Source organism: Sinocyclocheilus grahami, unplaced genomic scaffold, assembly GCF_001515645.1.
Source record: "Sinocyclocheilus grahami isolate Dianchi unplaced genomic scaffold, SAMN03320097.WGS_v1.1 scaffold1057.1, whole genome shotgun sequence".
Lineage (NCBI taxonomy): Eukaryota > Metazoa > Chordata > Actinopteri > Cypriniformes > Cyprinidae > Sinocyclocheilus > Sinocyclocheilus grahami.
In genome coordinates, this window is record NW_015506236.1 from 5,766 (window position 1) to 24,740 (window position 18,975).

The 18,975-nt window shown below is 37.2% G+C and overlaps 1 protein-coding gene across 1 annotated transcript in view; it reads left to right on the forward strand.

Moving 5' to 3' along the window:
* Positions 1-1,843: 1,843 nt before the first annotated feature.
* Positions 1,844-18,975, forward strand: part of LOC107566201 (transmembrane protein 132C-like) — a 106,504-nt gene continuing 89,372 nt past the window's right edge. Inside the window, exon 1 of the mRNA XM_016251572.1 lies at positions 1,844-2,730. Within this exon, the coding sequence (XP_016107058.1) occupies positions 1,844-2,730 (887 nt within the window). The remainder of the gene's footprint in view (positions 2,731-18,975) is intronic.

The following is an 18,975-nucleotide window of genomic DNA, read 5'->3' on the forward strand; positions in this document are numbered from 1 at the left end:
TAATGCAGTCCCATGTTGACTGCATCATCCACAGACCTGTTTGCTCTGTAGGCAAACTGAAGAGGATCCAGCAAGGGTCTAGTGATGTCCTTCAGGTAGGCCAGGACCAGTCTCTCAAGTGACTTCATGACCACAGATGTGAGAGCGACAGGTCTGTAGTCGTTAAGTCCAGTGATTTTGGGCTTTTTGGGGACCGGAATGATGGTGGAACGTTTAAAGCAGCAGGGAACTTCACACTTCACACAGTTTCCCTCTTCTGCGTCTGCACGCGCGTTTGAACAACACCGCTGTACCTCCGACTAGAATGTCCAACAAAACGTCCGAATAATCAAAAACCGGAAAAATGTTGTCCGGGATGTGCTGCTTAATGTTAAGCAGTTCGTCTCTGGTAAAACTTATAGAAGAAGAATGACAAAACACAGAACAAACAAACAAAAACAATAGAAGAATTGCGGAGCTCAGCGTCCTTGCTGCCATTTGCGGCGCCATGCTGATAGTATTCATCTATATCTATAGAGAATTATTATATTGTAATATATTGAATATTTGTTAATGAGTTAATATGCTGTAAACACTTGAATTTCATGTCAGGATATCATATTAGTCTGTATCCTACTAATTATCAAGATTTTTTTAATATAAAATCTGTTGCCAAAATATGTAAGTATAATGTAAAATTGTCAAATGTATCTATAATTAACAGAACTGATCTATTATCAGCCATAACTTGCTGATAATTATCATAGTTGGCCTAGTTTTAATATTGTCGCATCTCCTTTCTTTTTTTAATTACACTTTTTCTTTGAGTTCAGTAAGTTTGAACAAAGGTCACTAGAAGTTTCACTGCAATTTTCAGTTTGCATGGTCCACATAATATTTTGGCTAAACATTTAGTTTGACAGAGAAACAAAGAAATGCTGGTTTGCTGCCAATTTTCTGTGAAAATGCCCATCTGATTTTTCCAAATGACTAGACGTGATATTCTGCTTGTTTCCAAGAGAAAGACACAGTGTCTGCAATTCAATTAATTTATTAGATTTTTTTTTTAGGTAGCACTTTTGAAAAGAAACCAGAATTTTAACTTGAGTTAATCAGTTTGGTGTAGCACAGCATTCAGTGCATGTTTTGTGCTTTATTTCTCTGATTTCTTTTTTCTTCTCAGTCTTTACTCTTTATCTCTCTCTCTCCTTTTTTATTGCTGCCAAAAAGAATAATGTTTCAGTCCCACAGGAAAATAGTCTTTGAGTAAACTTTCTCACTGACATTTTGCATTACTCTTCTCAATATCTGGCTGCCCTAAAACAGAACAAACTGATTCCACTATATTAACTCAATATTCATGAGATGATTTGATTTATTATGGGTGATTTTCATTAAAAGATGTATGCAAATGCAGTAGAACATATCCCCAGACTAATATATATCGCACAGGCAAAACCTTTAAACAAACCATGAAATACATTTTGCACAGTGGTATATAAGCATCTTCCTGCTGTGCTCTATTGTCTGCCTTAAGCACCAATAGCATTTGTCTGCCACCAGCTGTCACAAATCTCCAGCATCTCTTTCTCTCAGACTAGCGCTGTGACGTAAAATCAATGGAGCCTCTTGGGTCCTTCCATCACCCCAAATATCTGCAGTGAACTGCTGGTTGAAGGCATTCAATAAAAGTCCAGTTGCCTGGAGATGAGATTGCAGAATGGGGCAGTAGACAAATGACGCTTACTTTAGAGCATGTAAGAGCATGCAAGTAGCTAGGTTGGGTTTATAGGTCTGATAGATGGATGAGTGATGTCTTTTTTGTCTTCTCTGTTATTTGTCAGTCATCCACAGTCGGATGCTGATGGAAGGACTGCAGAGATTCGGTGCCATCCCAACGTATCTTCCGGTCCGATACCAGGTGCTAAACGCAGAGTCAGCCTTCTTCCTGAAGGAGGCCAACCAGGACATTATGAGGAACTCCAGCCTGCAGGTTCGTACGGAACTTTTCTTTATCCACCAGGCCAGAAAGACGCCATCGGTCAATGCCAGTTACGGGCCGCTGTATGTGGAACAGCCCGTGCCTGCAGAGCTTCTGGGCCCAGGACTCTTCAACAACCCTTCATCCATGTTGCCATCGTCCACTTCCTCTCCACTCTTTAGTTTTAACTGGAAAGTGCAGACTTTTATTATCAGTGAGCGAATCCACCCGAGTTGGCCGAAGGTCCAGGTTCTATTCTACGTTGTGGGCCGAAACTGGGACGACTACAGTGCCGTGGACAAGTTGCCATGTGTCAGGATGTTTGCCTTCCACGAAACCCAAGAGGTACGAGGCACCTGTCGTCTGAAAGGGGAACTCGGACTGTGCGTGGCTGAACTGGAGCCTCTGCCTAGCTGGTTCAGTCCCCCTAGTGTCATACCAGGTCGACAGAGATCTCCCGAGCTGGTTGAAGGCACTCCTGTGGAGCTGTATTACATGCTACAATCCACCGACACTGGGGAATGCAGCTCGGAGGACTCCCGCAAGACCAGTTCCATCCGCACTGGGCAACTAGGCCCTGCCGGTTACTTTTTAGGGCCCACACCCATGCGCAGGATCGGCAGCGTGCGCCTATTCCAGCCGCTCTCTGAGCTGCGTTTGGACAGTAATTTTGTGGTGATGGTTCCCTCCAGACCCATCAGGCAAAGGGAGACAGTGTCAGCCTTCCTAGCGGTTTCCACCCTTTCATCAGTAGAGATCTTCACTTTAAGGTGAGTGACAAACTCTAGTAATACTTTCATAGTAATACCTTATTTATTCATTCATTTTATTTCAGTTTATGGAAAAGAGCAGATCTGACATTTTGATAATTATTCAAAAGGACATGTGAAAAAAACACTTTAAGCATTTTTTGTTGACAAATTTGTGATGACATTTTTAAATTAAAATTTTATATAATATTTTATCTGCAAATATCATGCAATTTAATTATCAAAAGTAAAACTATTTCTTTTTAGTTTTTGGAAGTTGTATTCAAAATTAACTTGGCACAGAAACATGCCCACTCAGTTACTAAGGTAGGCTATAAAGATAAATTAACAATTTATTTTCTGCTTGGCCCTTGAATTGAGATGATTTCATGCTCTCAGAATTCACTGTTGTCAGCACAAACCACATTTATCTTCGCTGCAAGTGATCCCGTATATACAGAGTTCCCACAGTCCTGAGATAACTGGTACTTTCAAAAGTGTTATGTCCAGGCCTGGAAAAGTCTTACAAATTAATATAATTGGAAAAGGTCTTGTAAAATGTAAGGAATTGTTCTAGTTATTCTTCTGACTAGAAATTATTTTTTGTACAGCAGCGCTGTTCTTTTTAAGATGACTTTTAAAAACCTTTTGTCATCTTCACAAATGACTGAAAAAGTCAACAAAAGATTTTGGAAATTAATTTGTTGGGAAGAATGGGACCCTAAATGAAGCCTGGTTTGTATTTTCTTTACCCTTGTGTAATTTTGTTTATGGTTTTCAAGGATGAGGGCATGTCATGCAATATGTCTTATTTGACTGGCTTCTACCATGTTTACATCAAAATACCATAATCACACAATCTTTGACATCATCAAAAGATGTAGGAAGTCCCCCCCCCCTTTTTTAAAAAGCTGATAAATATGCACATTTAGCTGCAATTTATTATTGCGTTTTTTTATTTCCCTGCATCTCAGCTGTTTAAAACCACTGCTCTTTAACAATGGGTATTATAAAACCACTGCACATTCTAGGAGAACGTATTTAAAAATCGGACTTGACATTTATTACATTACACCTACATAGCCCAAAGGCAATTCATGAGATGACTCTTTCAAAACAACTACTAATTAACTCTCAATTAGTAGATTTAACTCTTAATTAGTAGAATACAACTAAATACAAATGAATTATTCAGGGAAGAGCTGTGCAAACTACACAAGATGACCTGTTTGAAATTAATTTTCCTCGCAACCCAGTGTGCAAAAGTGAGAAGATTCTTTATTGATTCATTGAGTGTTGAGCTCTAATTAGAACAAGCGGATTTGATGAAGCGACTAAAGACATTCTGTGCAAGTGAGTAAATGACCGTGAAAGAAATTAATGTTTGTTCCTGTTTGTATTCTCTCATGCCTGATATCTAAATCATGTTTTGAATTATACTCTGACAACCTTGGCAAATTTGTCAACCTCGGTTAGCATTGGCTTACAGCTCGGCCACTATCTTGTGCGTGATTAACGAACTTTAAATGTTCCGGTCTCAATACGAGCCAGTTTTGCTCCTATCTAATTCATTTGCGAATAGTGGGTGTTTACTAGAACAATGAATGAAGCTTAGCATTCAGAAATAAAAAGCTCCGAAATGAATTGCCTTTTATGTAGACAGAAATAAAGAAGCTCCTGGCAGATGCATTGTTTTTGGAAATGTTTTCCAAGGGTGCTCTAACATTAGAAACAGCAGTTTCTAATAGAGTTATCAGGCCAGCTTTAATTAATGCAGAAAGAAAGAGTTTAGTCCTCAATAGCAAGTCAATTTGTGATGTCTGGGGTGACATGGTGCTGTGGGAAACTGTTCAGTGATGTTGATTCCTCTGTAGTTCCTCCTGTGTTCATACAGACTGGTGATAAGATCCTATAAAAGGGTTTGTTTTTTTTCTTCGCTTTTTGCCTTTCCTCTACTTGATGCCTAAATGTCTTTGTGATGGCTCCATGTCCCCTCAACCCCTGGAGATAGGCACAGCTCTGTTCTCGGCTTGGGCTGCACTCCGAGTTCCAACCAAACAGTTTTTTTTAAATAGTGACCAGCTGAGCGCTGCTGATAGGGCTGTTTCTCTAGGGTCCCTGGCTGTTGATGTGTTGTGTAGTTGTGTAGGTGCTTGAGGGGGATGGAAAGAGGTTACGTTGGGTGGCAACACAATGTCATTTTGATAATTATTCAAAAGGACATGTGAAAAAACACTTTAAGCATTTTTTGTTGACAAATTTGTGATGACATTTTTAAATTTTAATTTTATATAATATTTTATCTGCAAATATCATGCAATTTAATTATCAAAAGTAAAACTATTTCTTTTTAGTTTTTGGAAGTTGTATTCAAAATTAACTTGGCACAGAAACATGCACACTCAGTTACTAAGGTAGGCTGTAAAGATAAATTAACAATTTATTTTCTGCTTGGCCCTTGAATTGAGATGATTTCATGCTCTCAGAATTCACTGTTGTCAGCACAAACCACATTTATCTTCGCTGCAAGTGATCCCGTATATACAGAGTTCCCACAGTCCTGAGATAACTGGTACTTTCAAAAGTGTTATGTCCAGGCCTGGAAAAGTCTTACAAATTAATATAATTGGAAAAGGTCTTGTAAAATGTAAGGAATTTTTCTAGTTATTCTTCTGACTAGAAATTATTTTTTGTACAGCAGCGCTGTTCTTTTTAAGATGACTTTTGAAAACCTTTTGTCATCTTCACAAATGACTGAAAAAGTCAACAAAAGATTTTGGAAATTAATTTGTTGGGAAGAATGGGACCCTAAATGAAGCCTGGTTTGTATTTTCTTTACCCTTGTGTAATTTTGATTATGGTTTTCAAGGATGAGGGCATGTCATGCAATATGTCTTATTTGACTGGCTTCTACCATGTTTACATCAAAATACCATAATCACACAATCTTTGACATCATCAAAAGATGTAGGAAGTCCCCCCCCCTTTTTTTAAAAAGCTGATAAATATGCACATTTAGCTGCAATTTATTATTGCGTTTTTTTATTTCCCTGCATCTCAGCTGTTTAAAACCACTGCTCTTTAACAATGGGTATTATAAAACCACTGCACATTCTAGGAGAACGTATTTAAAAATCGGACTTGACATTTATTACATTACACCTACATAGCCCAAAGGCAATTCATGAGATGACTCTTTCAAAACAACTACTAATTAACTCTCAATTAGTAGATTTAACTCTTAATTAGTAGAATACAACTAAATACAAATGAATTATTCAGGGAAGAGCTGTGCAAACTACACAAGATGACCTGTTTGAAATTAATTTTCCTCGCAACCCAGTGTGCAAAAGTGAGAAGATTCTTTATTGATTCATTGAGTGTTGAGCTCTAATTAGAACAAGCGGATTTGATGAAGCGACTAAAGACATTCTGTGCAAGTGAGTAAATGACCGTGAAAGAAATTAATGTTTGTTCCTGTTTGTATTCTCTCATGCCTGATATCTAAATCATGTTTTGAATTATACTCTGACAACCTTGGCAAATTTGTCAACCTCGGTTAGCATTGGCTTACAGCTCGGCCACTATCTTGTGCGTGATTAACGAACTTTAAATGTTCCGGTCTCAATACGAGCCAGTTTTGCTCCTATCTAATTCATTTGCGAATAGTGGGTGTTTACTAGAACAATGAATGAAGCTTAGCATTCAGAAATAAAAAGCTCCGAAATGAATTGCCTTTTATGTAGACAGAAATAAAGAAGCTCCTGGCAGATGCATTGTTTTTGGAAATGTTTTCCAAGGGTGCTCTAACATTAGAAACAGCAGTTTCTAATAGAGTTATCAGGCCAGCTTTAATTAATGCAGAAAGAAAGAGTTTAGTCCTCAATAGCAAGTCAATTTGTGATGTCTTGGGTGACATGGTGCTGTGGGAAACTGTTCAGTGATGTTGATTCCTCTGTAGTTCCTCCTGTGTTCATACAGACTGGTGATAAGATCCTATAAAAGGGTTTGTTTTTTTTCTTCGCTTTTTGCCTTTCCTCTACTTGATGCCTAAATGTCTTTGTGATGGCTCCATGTCCCCTCAACCCCTGGAGATAGGCACAGCTCTGTTCTTGGCTTGGGCTACGCTCCAAGTTCCAACCAAACAGTTTTTTTTAATAGTGACCAGCTGAGCTCTGCTGATAGGGCTGTTTCTCTAGGGTCCCTGGCTGTTGATGTGTTGTGTAGTTGTGTAGGTGCTTGAGGGGGATGGAAAGAGGTTACGTTGGGTGGCAACACAATGTTCAAATTGGTCGCTGGTGCTGTTGGAGCCAGATCTCCTCATCTAATCAACAGCCTAGGGATAAAAATGCTCCCTGATCAGCTTTTCCCTGCCTAACACAATCAGGGTAAAACAGAATAGCTCCTGAGAATCCCATCTGACCACCAAACTTCCTACAGCATGATGTGCAAATGAATACACTGTACACAGCACGTACTGTGTGACCTGTAGGACTGAGAAGTGTTTTTTGCAGCATGTATGGATGAAAGAATTTACATGCCTGGGTGAACTGCTGCTGCAAATAATTGGCAAATGTAAATCTACAAATAAATTAATTAATACATTTGTTGAAATAAATACATTTCAGTCAGGAGCACTTTCGTCAAATGTATATTTATTATAATAAAGCATACAGATAGTGTCGGCGGTATGGTTCTGTTCTGGGAAAACTCCACATGTTTTGTAGCGAGCAATTTTTTTAAACAAGATTTTTAGATTAAAACCACCAACCAATATTTTTAATCTTTCCCTCAGAATAGAACTCGTGACTGTAAGATTATATCATGATGATCACGCTCTTAAATGTATTATTTTAATTCTTGGGTCAGTATCGTGTATTTGGAGCTTGCACTTCCTTGCTTTTTGCCTCATTAGTGGTTTAGAGAGCAGTTGAGAACATGCTGAGAAGGGATTTACACCTGATTCATAATGCAAATGGAAACACGCTTCCCTCACGAACAAATTAACAACCTCTCAAAAGATAAATAACCCCTGCTGTATTGTAATTTTGACTTAACAATCTTACACGTTTCTGCATGTCCCAGTAGAAAATATGCTAATACATGCAAATGAGTAATCGTTCCTTATGGACCATTTCTTATTTTCCTATAGCATAGATATTTTTCCTCATCCAATTTTAGTTCAGTTGCATACACAACGTTCTGATGGGTACAAATGACCAAAAGTTGATTGGCTCTGTCATTTGACTGGTCCATAAATGTGAATATGCTCGTCTTGAATTTGAAGGTGTGTCAAATAAATGAATGACGGAGAATATTATTATTGCATTTCATTTTAATAGCCCTGTGGTCACATTATTTATTAACTTCCTTTTTGATTAAGCAAAAGGTTTATGTTTAAATAGCTGATTTAAAGGCCACCCATAATGCATTTTTCACACTTGTACTCAAGTACAGCAATTATGTAGGTCCCTTGTCCTCTGGTTAATAATCCTTTCACTTTAATATGGCTTACTGTGGGTATAGAACACTTTTATTCATATATTAATCATGTTCTGATATAATATATTTGTTCTTAAAGAGAGTTGGAGTTCATCCAAATATGAATATTCCGTCATCATTTGTTTATTTTTGAAGTTGTTTCAAACTAATACAGTATGACTTTCTTTTTTTGTGTGGAACACCAAAGCTCTTCCACATAAATTGTCCATGTTATGATTGCACCAGTATAAATGTTCTGGCTGATACAGATAATTATTTTGTTATGGCTGATAGTAAATTCTGCTCTTGTCTAAATAAATAAAAAATGAGACACTAAAAAGTAAAATCTGTTGTTTTGCTACTAATTTGCATTATAATGTACAGTATAGTGAAAAATGGATTTTCATTTTGAGAAATGCTTCTCAAAGATTACATTTAATACTGTTTTTAAAGGCTTTATCTCTAAAGGTGTTAGATATCTAAATGTAAAAAAGTGTAAATGTCCAATATTGAACAATACATTAACTGATATGGTCCCGATCTATTGTGCATCCCCATTACAAGCTGCTCTTTTCTGTACGGTGAACGTCAATGGTGACCGTGGCTCTCCTTGGTCCCCATTCACCTTCATTGTATGGATAAAATATGTGTTTCTTTCTGATGTTCCTGAAATTGTATTTTTTTTCATTCACTGTTTGGCTCTCTCTCTCTCTCACAGATTGTTCTGTGCATTTATTTCCCATGTCCCCTTAGAGCAAGGGCTAAGAATTGGCCTTTTCACCAATGTATTGGAGGCTGCAAGAGCCATTGAACTTAGTTGCCATCACAGTTTACAGAGCGATTCCTCACAATTTCCTTCAGCCCCTCCAGGGTCACTGGCACGTGTTTACTTTGAAGGTACAGACTCTCTTCATCTGGCCATTAATAAGTAATTAGTGATTTGTGCACAGGGGAAACTTATTTGCTCTCAAGCTCTTGTTTGATTTGCTTGCCACACAGACTCCCTCCACAAAGCAATCAGAGGCTGCCCGCAGTGAATAATCTTAGTGCGCATATTTCTTGGTAATTATTTTTAATGCATCCCCACCCATGAATTTCTCAAGCTTTCAGCATTGTGGCTGTCATTATTTGACTGAAGGCACCGGATGATTCTTTTTCTTTAATTATTATTCACTTCGCCTGTTTTGCACAGACCCGAGGGGTCCTGGGAGGAATGGGTGCTTTCACCTCTCTCTGATGTGTGGTAGTTTGTTAATCTAAACTATGATAAGAATGATTAACATTACTGTAAGTGTTGTGGATGGTCAGCGCTGTGCTCAGATGTTTCTAATTTTTCCTCCCTGCAGTTCACAGCAGGCCGCTACTGTCGAGTAAATCTGTTTGTTTTCTGACTTGAAGAACTAGACTTATTCCCAGAGAGAAATTCTTGTCCATGATAGTGGTATATGAAGTTTGCTGGCTTTGAACTTCGTTGTAAAAGACAGAATGTTTTCTTTTCTTCTTTTGAATGCATTTTTACACTATTGTTTAAAAGTTTGGGGTTGGTAAGACTTTTGAATGTTTGCTAGTGTGGTGTGATATTTCATGATTTTTGATCGTGGACGATTAAAATTTCTCCACGATCTGCTTTTGAAGAAACATTAGTATCATTCTACAGCGCACATTCTATCTGTTGCAGTTCTTGCGCCTCCGTCTCAATATACTGTACAACGTGACATATATTCACATCAAATGTTAACTCTGTGGTAGAGTTATGGTCATGGCACACTGCACTTCGCAATCACAAAAGTACATTATTTGCATGTGCTTTAAAGCCTTGCCGGTTAAACATTTAATTTGTGTGCTGTTCTGACATGCACTTTTTCTGAGCGTGTACACTAAAAAGCCTGTCAAACAGTGCCTGATTACTGGACTAAGTTATCTTTTGCGTCTGATTCCGCTAATACTGTCAAAAACACACAAAGCTTACATATAAACACAGTTGGTTATGTCTAAAGTGAAAGTAAACAGTTGAAAGAAAAACGGATGCATGCCTGTATATTAGATGCATGCAGGTCTTAAAGTGATAGTTCACCCAAAAATGAAAAAAACCTCCATTCATCTTCGGAACACAAATTAAGATATTTTTGATGGAATCTGACAGCTCTCTGACCCTCCCATAGACAGCAAGGGTACTACCACGATCAACATCCAGAAACGTAGCAAGGAGATCGGTAAAATAATCCATGTGACATGAGGGGTTCAACCGTAATATTACAAAGCTATGGATACGTTTTCTACGTTGTTTGTGCTTTGATTTGAATGAAAACAACGTATCCGTGTGGTGCGGCTGACACAGAACAATGTACGCTGTTTGCGTTCAGTGGATATTCTCCAAAATGGCGCTAGGGTGACGCGGAAGAGACGAATTGTTGAATAAAGTCGTTATTTTTAAAAATTTTGCGCACAAAAAGTATTCTCGTAATATTACGGTTGAACCCCTGATGTCACATGGATTATTTTACCGATCTCCTTGCTACGTTTCTGGACATTGATCTTGGTAGTACCCTTGCTGTCTATGGGAGGGTCAGAGAGCTGTCAGAATGCATCAAAAATATCTTAATTTGTGTTCCGAAGATGAACGGAGGTTAGGCTTGTCACGATAACAACTTTTTGTTGTGCAATATATTGCCCCAGAAATAATTGCGATAAGCAATATTATTGTCATTTTGAAGACGATTTTATGCCACTGAATATATAATCATAATGTAACAGCATAATAATGCAAGAAGGCCTACACCCTTCCAAATGACAACAGACTTTTAATTTTTAAGAATATTTAGGTCATGGAAAGTAAGTATCAAAATATTAGATACCTTAAAAAACTTGAAAAAATATTAAATACATTTTTTTTAACAAAAAGTGCAAAGTAACAAGCAGAAAAAAGAAAAATGCACAAAGAACTGAAAAACACAATTCCTACTTAGCAGCTAGATGTCAGATCCCTAAACAAGGCCATATTTGCAGACTAAACTTTTTTTGTAGAAACATTTTAAAAATTTGAACTAGCAACTCACGACTACACGTTATGTACGAGAAGCTGCAAAAGTCATGGTGACATTAATTTAAGTAAATATAATGGGCGATATATTGCGTCACCAAAAATGATTGAGGTCATGTATATATATTGCGCGATAAGTCGATATATTGATTATTGCGACAAGCCTAATACAATGCACTTTTTGTGTGCATGCATGTTTTTATGTTGTTCTTATATTTAAAAAATATACGTCCATGTAATTACGTTTAAATAATTACACTGTTGACCCTACACCGTAACCCTCCCACAAAACTAACCTTAACTGTATCCCACCTCAATATTAGCTAAGGTGTTTTCTCCAATACAGCATGAACTCAGTAATTCAAGATAACATCTCGGTTACGTATGTAACCCTTGTTCCCTGAAGGAGGGAACGGAGACGTCACGTCGGTAATGAGTAATGACTGACGAATTGGGATCTCGCTTAGAGAGACCAATCCACTTCGAGTGTAAACTAAACGAGCCAATGCACATTGGCATGAGATGATTGCATCCAGCTGCTGCTGATCGCAGCGTGGAGTCCAGCCCGGGGTCGTCACATGTGGTTGCCGCAAGCCCGCCGCCCGCTCCTTCGTCGAATCCGCCGGCCGCAGCTCACTCTAGCCCGCCGGCCTCCCCTCACTCAAGCCCGCTGTGTGTGATGCTGTGTGTTTCGATGTGAAAATGAAACTACTTTGTTTGGCCTTCCAAAAGAGGATACGACTAGAAATCAGTGGTTAAGTTGTATTTACTGCACTGTTCCAGAACAGTTCAACCCAAATATTCAGATGTGTGCAGCACATTTTATGGCGGACTGCTTCCTGATCCTGTGAGAGTAGACTACAATGCCGGCTGTTCTGACTCACAGTCTGTATGCATGTTTTCATATTTAAAGGATTTGCCACTGACTATTCAAACGCGAGTTTTGAGTGTAGAGTAGCGCTTGTTGTTTGTCATTTCTCCGATCACAAATGCAGACATGGTTTTATGTTTACGCAGCGCGATGCAACGCGTAAAAAGACAGTATAAGTCATTATAATCCGTAATTATGTCCCCACTGGATGCAACAAATGCCTCGTTTATAATGGGTTTTAATGTTTTTGTCTCGTCGCTCTGGCCGGACACGGCATCACAGTATGGTAGGGGCGTAACATTTCCGTCACACGCTTGAGGTATTTGGCCAATCACAACGCACTGGATAGCTGGCCAATCAGAGCTTGCTTTTCAGACCGATGAGCTTTGTAAAAATCGACGCGTTTCAGAAAAGCGGGGCGTCGAGGAGAAACAGTATGTGGAAAATAATGTGTTTTTGGAACCTTAAACCGCATAAACACATTTCATTACACCAAATACAAAAAATTATGTTCTTTTTAGCAACATCATATGACCCCTTTAATAAGAATCAATGTAGGATAATTTATACAGTGAAGTGTATATAGTGTTTTATTTTCATATTTGTTCATTCAGTTTCTTGAATGCTACTGCTAAATACACCTACTGTACCTGGAAAATAAAGCACCTTTTCTTTTATTTGTATATTATGTGTATTTGTAACGTGTATCTTTTTTCTTATTTATTTAATAACAATTTAAAAATGATTTAATAAAGATAAAATAATGACAAAGATTTTCATCTTCACCCACTTGGACCTAAATGTCTGCAATCATTTTTTAAATTTTGTATTTTGTCACCTTGTAAGGCTTTGTTTTTAAAATAGAGAAATGACTTTGGCTGTACTGCTCGGACAACTTGCAAAATAGTAAAACCAACATAACAAAGAATCGTGATAAAATCGTGAATCGTGATTTTGCTGACTAGTGTGTGTGGAAAAGTAGTAGTTTGAGAAAGTAGTAGAGAAAGTAGTATTATATATATATAATATTTATTTTAAAAATCTTACTGACCCCAAACTTAAATGGTATTGCATATATTTGTAATATTGGTCATGTATTAGTTAGTATATTGTGAAACAAAAACTGACTTTTATTAATTATATGGATGATTTCTTTAATATATCAGAATGGTTTGATATTGAATATTTGTTGGTATTGGATGTTTGCACCTCTTTCAGATAGTTCCAATAATTACTTTTGCCATTTTTAAAATTTCTACTAGACTGCAAAACAATTAATATAATAATTAAGAAGAAATGGCAAGTAGCACATTGAATTAAACTTTGGAAAGTTTGAAGTAGAAGATTGAAGTGGCATTTTCTTGTACAACACTCCATTGATCTTACAACACCTGTCTGCCTCTTGTACTTCTCTTTTTGATCACTGCTGGATGGGGAGAACAATTGGAAGACTTAAATAGTGAATTATTTTATTGTAATTTAAAGTAACATTTTTCTATTTTTTTTACTTGTTATTTTTTCCTGCAATGGCAAAGCTGAATTTTCAGTAGCCATTATTTCAGTCTTCACATGATCCTTCAGAAATCATTATAATGTGCTGATTTGGTGCTCAAGAATCATTTTTTTTCATTGTTTTTTCATTGTTAAAAACAGCTGTGCTGCTTAATATTTTTGTGGAAGCCATGATATTTATTTCAAGATTCTTTGATGAATATAAAGTTCAAAAGAACAGCATGTATTAAAAAATATATTTTTTTGTAACAATGTAAATGTCTATCAAAAAAATAAAAATCACACTGACCCCAAACATAAGAATGGTAGTATAGATATATGCCTTATTTTAATGTTCTTCTCCACCATTTGATCATGATTTGATGAATTACAGCTGCTATAATCTATAGAAAATGTACACAAACATCTTTTTTGCTTGTAAAATGCTAAAGTGGTGCAGCTGTTTAGTGATTTCACCTCTTGCCTTTGCTAATTGTTTGCACTACTTTGAATGTAGATTTTGAATAGAGTAACTGCTTTCTTTATAATAATATTTAAAATATTACAATAAAAGAAGCTTTATCAGCTAGAACGGTGATGCAAAAAAAGTCTTCTTGACAAACTTTTTCCAATTAAGGCTCTTAATAAGCTCTAAAAAATACCCATATCCCAATAGCCTTGAATAGACTCGCACGCTGTTTTCCTCATAAATATGTTAGCTATAGGTGGTTTTCTGGGCGTAAAATGAGATGCGGCTGATGTAATTCTTAACAAGTGCCGTCCATGTTTAAAGAGCCTCTACACCTCCTGTGCGGTCATGCGTAGCTCCAGTTCACAGCTCACAGTTAATGAGAAAGATTAATCCTGTGTGTGTGCTGTGATTCATCATGCCTTTTTACCTACAGGCTACACATCAGACTCGACTGTTTTGGACCAATTGGACTCCTCTAAAATAGTCCCACAGACAATAGTGAGCAGTAGCATATGAAAAAATAAGAGGAGCTCTGGTTTGATGTTTCATGAAAAAGCACTTTAATATTAAGGGACTTCTGAGTGAGTCCCAAAAATATTTTAAAAAGCCTTAATACATCCATGTACAATGTTAATAGTAATACTGAAGTGTTCATGATTTATTTGAGGAGCTTTTTTACCCATATGCAAGGTATACTGAAGCTGGCTTCCATCGTAATCTCCAAATATATGACATTTTCACAGTGGGTATATAAAATGTGTGTATATATATATATATATATATATATATATATACATATACATATATACAGTGGGTATATAAAAGAATCATCTCCCTTTAAAATAATCACATTTTGTTGCTTTGCAGCCTGAAATGAAGACGAACACAGTTTTTGTTTTATCCAGCTATATTTACTCAGTGTAACTTATAACATCCAAGTGAAAGATATAACACCAACATGTCAGAAAAACATAAAATAAATAAAAAAACCTGAATCACTGAGTTGGAAAAAGGATCAACTTTGTGTCAGTATTTTGTTGAACCACCTTTTGCTTTAATTACAGCCTTTAGTCTGTTGGGATATGTCTGTCTCTACTAACTTTGTTGCACATGTAGATTGCAATATTTGCCCACTCTTCTTTGCAGAACTGCTCAAGGTCAGTTAAATTGGATGTTGACGTTTTGTGGACTGCAGTCTTCAAGTCATTCCACAGATTTTCAATGGGGTTTAAGTCTGGGATCTGACTAGGTCATGCAAGGACATTCACCTTTTTCTCCTTCAACCACTGTGTGCTCAGTTTTGCTGTGTGCTTCAGGTCATTGTCATGTTGGAAGGTAAATCTTCTTCCCATTGACGACTTTCTGGCAGAGGATAGCAGATTTTCCTCAAGAATTTGACGGTATTTTGCCCCATCCATATTTCCTTCTATCCTTTCAAGTGCTCCAGTCCCTGCTGCAGGTTTAAGTCTGGGATCTGACTAGGTCATGCAAGGACATTCACCTTTTTCTCCTTCAACCACTGTGTGCTCAGTTTTGCTGTGTGCTTCAGGTCATTGTCATGTTGGAAGGTAAATCTTCTTCCCATTGACGACTTTCTGGCAGAGGATAGCAGATTTTCCTCAAGAATTTGACGGTATTTTGCCCCATCCATATTTCCTTCTATCCTATCAAGTGCTCCAGTCCCTGCTGCAGAGAAACACCCCATAACAGGATATTACCACCTCCATGCTTTACTGTAGGAATGGTGTTATTTGGATGGTGAGCTGTTTTGCCTTTTTGGTAACTTCATGACTTAACAACATAACTATGACATTGCATGCTCGTAGTTTCTTTTGCATTTTAATATGAAATTACATAGGGTACAGCGCACCACCACATTTGTGCATGCAATTGAAGAGCATGCATTACGAGCACAGTATAATAGCTGACAGGACAGGAAAAATAATTTTTACTGGAATATGGCCAGACAACATTTCATCTGACTGCAGCTCACTGTTCTACTGAAGCTCCCTCATCATCTGTACCTTGTCAGCGCTCGTTTGACTAGTGTCTGACGCTGAGGCGAAGTTGGAGTGTGCATCTGAAAGTTGGAGTGTGTGTCTGAGTCTTCCGTTTGATGTGGTCGTAAAGACGTTTTGTGTCTAAATAAATGCAATTCTTATCAAGAAAAAATAGACAGAAGCAGCAGTTGTGCCCCTGTGTTAATTGCATTAAATATTTTTAATGCATTAAACTGAAAAAATGTATTGCATGTGTTAACATGTTAATTTTGAGAGCATAAAAATTTTTTTTTTATATATATATATATCAGTGGCGTACCATCCATATAAGCTGTGAATGCTCCTCATACCCAGGCCACAGAAATGTTAAAATTGATAGCTCTCAATTATACTGTAATGTTGAATGGCTATAGTCAGTGGTTAAATATTGGGGGGGGGGGGATTTTATAGAGAAAAACTATTTCATAAAGACAGCAGTAGTATTGGTATCAGTGTCACTGGCCTTCAGTCATAAAAAAAGATGCCATTAAACAATTATTAAAAAAATATACTGTCTTTATGTTGTTTGTTCATTAATTTGAAGATTGAATGTGAAATTATTGTAATATAAAAGTATATTTAAAAACTTTAATGTTAGGTGGGATTAATCACGATTAATTTCAGAAAAATGTGTGATTAATTAGTAAATTTTTTTAATCGATTGACAGCACTAATATATATATATATACACTGAACAAAATTATAAACGCAACACTTTTGTTTTTGCCCCCATTTTTCATGAGCTGAACTCGAAAGATCTAAGAATTTTTCTATGTACACAAAAGGCCTATTTCTCTCAAATATTGTTCACAAATCTGTCTAAATCTGTGTTAGTGAGCACTTCTCCTTTGCCGAGATAATCCATCCACCTCAGGTGTGGCATATCAAGATGCTGATTAGACAGCATGATTATTGCACAGGTGTGCCTTAGGCTGGCCACAATAAAAGGCCACTCTAAAATGTGCAGTTTTACTGTATTGGGGGCAGGGCCGTTTCTAGCCAATTTGACACCCTAGGCAAAATCCCTATTGCCCCCCAAAATTATATATATAATTATTTTCAGAGAGCAGTTGCTTGTCACATTCAAATTGGTTATCATAGTAACGACACTAATTTGTGGAGATTCAGTGCATTGAGTTCCACAAATCTGAATGCATTATTTGTAAATTGACTGTTAAGATAAACATTTTGCACAATTTAGTATCTGTAATATCATTGTGTTGCCACTAGATGCCTGTATAGCCCTATGTAACAATCCCTAGTGGCTAAGACATTGCACATAATTTACACATAAATCACACATAAATTAATTTTATTACATTTTGATTTGGATACTATATACTATACTACTACATATTGTTTAGATATTATCAATGGCTACTTTTTTGTCTTTATCTGTTTTTTGTTCAATTTTTTTGTTGTTGTTTCTTGAAACATTGATTTAAAGTGTCAGTTATTGCATTATTATTTCAGTCAAACCTATAAAACCCCTTTGTTACCCCAAACTACATATAAAAGCTTTATCAGTGACATAAAAGTAACCAATGCAGCTACTTAATCATTTGCTACTCGTTAACGCGTTAACGTCCCCTTTAAATAACGTGACGCTCTGCCCTCTATGACGCTGCTCCCATTAAGTGCTGTTGGAAGTGAATGAATTGATTCAGCATTTCGACACCTGCATTTAACTCAACAAAGCGGTCTAATAAAGGATGCATTGATCTTGTGAATTAGCGAATTTTACTATACAAATATTTTTTAATTGGATGTTAAAGTTTATGTGGGAATATTACACGACACGCTGATCCTTTAACAATGCATTGGTGCAAAAAACGCACACCTTTTGGACAAATCTGCCACAAATATTTGGACAAATGTGCCACAAAAGTGCCACAAATACTGCCTATACAAAATACTGATTTTATGCACTTTATTTACTGTACCAATATTTTACCTTGCCAAAGCACTGACAGAGCCCACTGATCTAATGGCGTTGTTGAGCGCTCCAAATGCAAACTTTGCATGCAACAATCAGGCAGCAATTGACAGCACTCTGATCTAGTGGCATACAGGCATCATCAGATTAACAGTACTCTAGCCCAATAATGTTGGGGGATCCAGTGGGGGCGGCAGTCATATTTCAGGGTGACCATGCCACTCTTTATCACAACCCTGCTAAAAGTGCCAGTACGTGCGCTCATTGGCGCCCCTTCAGCTAGTGGTGCCCTAGACGACCGCCTAGCTCGCCTATGCCTAGAAACAACCCTGATTGGGTGGTCCGGGGGGGTCTGAAAACCAGTCAGTATCTGGAGTGACCACCATTTGCCTCACGCAGTGCAACACATCTCCTTCGCATAGAGTTGATCAGGTTGTTGATTGTGGCTAAGGATACACCGATACCACTTTTTCCAGTACTCACCCAATACCGATACTTTTATTTTTGGTACTTGCCGATACAGAGTACCGATACCGATATTTTTATTGCATTTGTACATTTTTTAAATATTGGGTACAGAAACCAAAAGGGTTTATATAATGTTAGTTGGTTAACTTAATTTATCAAATAGATACAGTCAAACCAAAATTTATTCAGACACCTTCAACATTTCTCACATTATCACAGTTTATTCACTATAGTTTAGAAAATGGTAATAAAATATGACAAGAACTTTTTTTCAAATTCAGCTTGATAATGTCAGATAATTTTGATAGAAAGGTACAGTATGTAATAGATTACAATCAACCAAAATAATTCAGACAGCTGTTAGTATGACAGTATTTACACAACTATGAATACTTTGTCGGGCAACCCTTAGCCTTAATGACAGCCTGTAGTCTCCTGGGCATGCTGTCACCCAGCTTCATGAAAACC